Source organism: Gavialis gangeticus, unplaced genomic scaffold, assembly GCF_001723915.1.
Source record: "Gavialis gangeticus isolate Ggan-Ray unplaced genomic scaffold, GavGan_comp1, whole genome shotgun sequence".
Lineage (NCBI taxonomy): Eukaryota > Metazoa > Chordata > Crocodylia > Gavialidae > Gavialis > Gavialis gangeticus.
The window spans coordinates 3291610-3294191 of record NW_017728996.1 but is presented as its reverse complement, the minus strand read 5'-3'; the positions used below and the strand labels follow the sequence as shown (position 1 = coordinate 3294191).

The window sequence follows — 2582 nt, the reverse complement described above, 5'->3', positions numbered from 1 at the left end:
CTCCATTATCCCTCTTGGGTTGATAATATTCAACACCCAGCATCTTACAACAGGGCAAAGCCTTGTAATGCTGTCTTTCAGCACGCGTGTAGGATCCTCTTAACATTTTAGTGAGCGAACTTGCCTGATCTTCCCACAACGAGGTCAAATGGCTGGATTCTGGACTACACGTCAGAACAAGAATCAAGGGTTGACATACTGGCCTGTTTCCTCTAAACTTTTAGCCTGTCCCAAAACAAAGACCGCTGCCTTCTGCCCCCCGTGCTCCGGTAACTGGTTATAAAGTGGTTATAAAAAAGAAGAAAAAAAATCCACTGGTTCGGAAGTTTTGAGAAAACTTTCCCCAACTTCAGTGAGAGGGAACAAAACTGAGATAAGTTCAGTTTTAAGCATCCCACAATCGCCCGAAGAACGTGTCTGAGGCAGAACCGCGCTGCGTCCGTCACTACATTAACAGCAGGAGGGAAAACACGGCTGCAGGAAGTGGGAGGAGAAGAGAGTGAAGTCGGTTGCAGGCGTAGGAAGCCGGGCTGTACTCCACCCTCCATTAAATCCATGCAACCTCGGGGAAGTTTAGCTCGGGGAACAACTTTTGAAATGCAAAAAAAACGTGCAGAGGTATTTTTATAAATAACCCCACTGACACTTATGCACAGCAACCCTGGAAACAACAGCTCTGCTTTTCAGCGAGCCCTCCAGGCTCACGCCGAACTCTACGCCGGGGTGCAAACGTTTGGGATTCGGCTTGCTTTCAGGTGCTGGCTTTGAGGCCCTGGCTCCCCCTCTCCGTCCGGCAGGCTCCGACTCCAGCTGCCAGCCGGAGCACACGAGAAGCTGTTCGCCGTGGAGGTGCTGCCACCGAGCCGCTGGAAGTCAGGCTGGGTTTCAACGTGGACCCAACGAGCCAAACGACTTCATATCGGTGGTCACTAGATGGCAGCTGGTTCTCAGACAACAGCTCTTCCCTGCCAATCCCCCCCGTTTCTTAGACAGATGGGAGGCGGGCGCCGAAACACAAAGGCCGGCGCGAGGAACGTTTCTAGCCCGGATGACGCAGGTGTTTCATCGTCGCGCTGACAGCCTTACCTCCTCCTCCCCGCTCACGTCCTCCTCCTCTCCTTCCTCCTCCTCCTCGTCTTCCTCTTCGTCTTCTACTACCTGAGCGTCTTCATCGTACTCCTCTTCTGCACGGGTGAACAAGCAAAGCAACCTCAGTTTTCCGCGCAGAATGACCCTGAAATTCTGGGAGCTTCGCTCTGAAACACCGCAGGCCAAATCTTCACCCGCCCGCTCCTTCCCCCTTTCATGACAGACTAAACGCTGCCCAGGTGCACCCAGAAAGCAGGACCTAGCTCCACGCATCTTTCCGTTTCGAAGGCAGGAGCTTGCATGGCTCCTGGCATAAATCAGAGCAGTCCTAGGGCTGCTCTAACTTACAGCATCCTCCCTACTGCTGCCGACGGGCTTCTCAAGGTGGGCCAAGTCCCCCAGTTGGCTCCTACATGTGCTAGTGGGGGTTGCAGGGTAGGGTGGAGGTGCGTGCTGCCCCTGCAATGGGAAAGCTTGTCCCCTTTAAGGCTGCTACTGAAACATAAAGCAGCCTCTCTCCAGCTTGCATTAGGCATTGCTTTTTATCTGGGTGCAGGCAGCCAGCACCCAGGAACGTCCCCTAGGCTGTAGGATCAGGCGCTGGGAACGCGCGGACGCAGGCCTGAGCGCCTGCCCTCCACGCTGCGCTGACGAGACCTTGTCCCCGCTGACCCTGCGCGCCGCTCCACGGCTGCACGAGCCAGGCACTGCTGCAGCGCTCACCCCTTCCGGCACCGCCCGGCACGCTCGGCGCTCCAGGAGAAAGTGCAAGTGCAGCTATTTTGGGCGCTGGGCTGCTCAGCGGTGGTGCACGAGGCTGGCAAATTCCCCGAACCCGGCCCAAGTCACGACCTGGGGCAAAGCAAAAGGCGCCCCGAGAGACCAGGGCGGCCCCCCTGCCCTAGCCCAGCCATTGCTCAGGTTGTCATCAGAGGCCATCTAGTACAACGCTTTCCTAGTCGCCCATGTCAGCGCCTCTGCCGGGCTCCTTACCTCTCGCTTGCTTTTGTCTGTTCTCAACCTTCTCCTCCCTACCTCGCCCGGGGTCTATTATCCACTCAAGTGATAATTATCCTGCGCTCGCCTCGTCTCTCTGCCGGGAACGGAGGCAGCGGTGGGAGTGGGGGCGCCTAATCAGGAAGGTCTTGGAAGACGACACGCCGCTTCTTTCGGTCTCGTCTTTCTTCTCCGTTCCCCCTCCCGTGTCCTCCCCCTCGGTCCTGCCTCTCCCTAGGCACACACGGCTCATTCCCACACTGGGCCGGCCTGCCTGGAGATAAGGGACCGCGTCTCCTGCCTGGGCGCTCAGATTATTGCCTCTTCCTCGGTCCCTACAGAGAGGCTCAAGGTCCTTCTCCCTCCGCACAGGATTGGGAGGAAGCGGCCGATAAAACCCTGCTCTTGTCCGTTTTTGGAGACAGAAGAACCAAGCCGCCCACGCGTCAGTCTGTTACGCTCCAACTGCACTCAACAGGGCCCTCTACATACCGTCC

The 2582-nt window shown here is 56.9% G+C and overlaps 1 protein-coding gene across 3 annotated transcripts in view; it reads right to left on the bottom strand.

Moving 5' to 3' along the window:
* Positions 1 to 2582, bottom strand: part of ANP32A (acidic nuclear phosphoprotein 32 family member A) — a 38936-nt gene that overhangs the window by 1744 nt on the left and 34610 nt on the right. For 2 of the 3 annotated variants that reach the window (XM_019503926.1, XM_019503927.1), the window contains exon 5: positions 1087 to 1256. In XM_019503926.1, the coding sequence (XP_019359471.1) occupies positions 1087 to 1256 (170 nt within the window). The remainder of the gene's footprint in view (positions 1 to 1086; positions 1257 to 2582) is intronic. The other variant, XM_019503928.1, reaches the window with a different exon arrangement.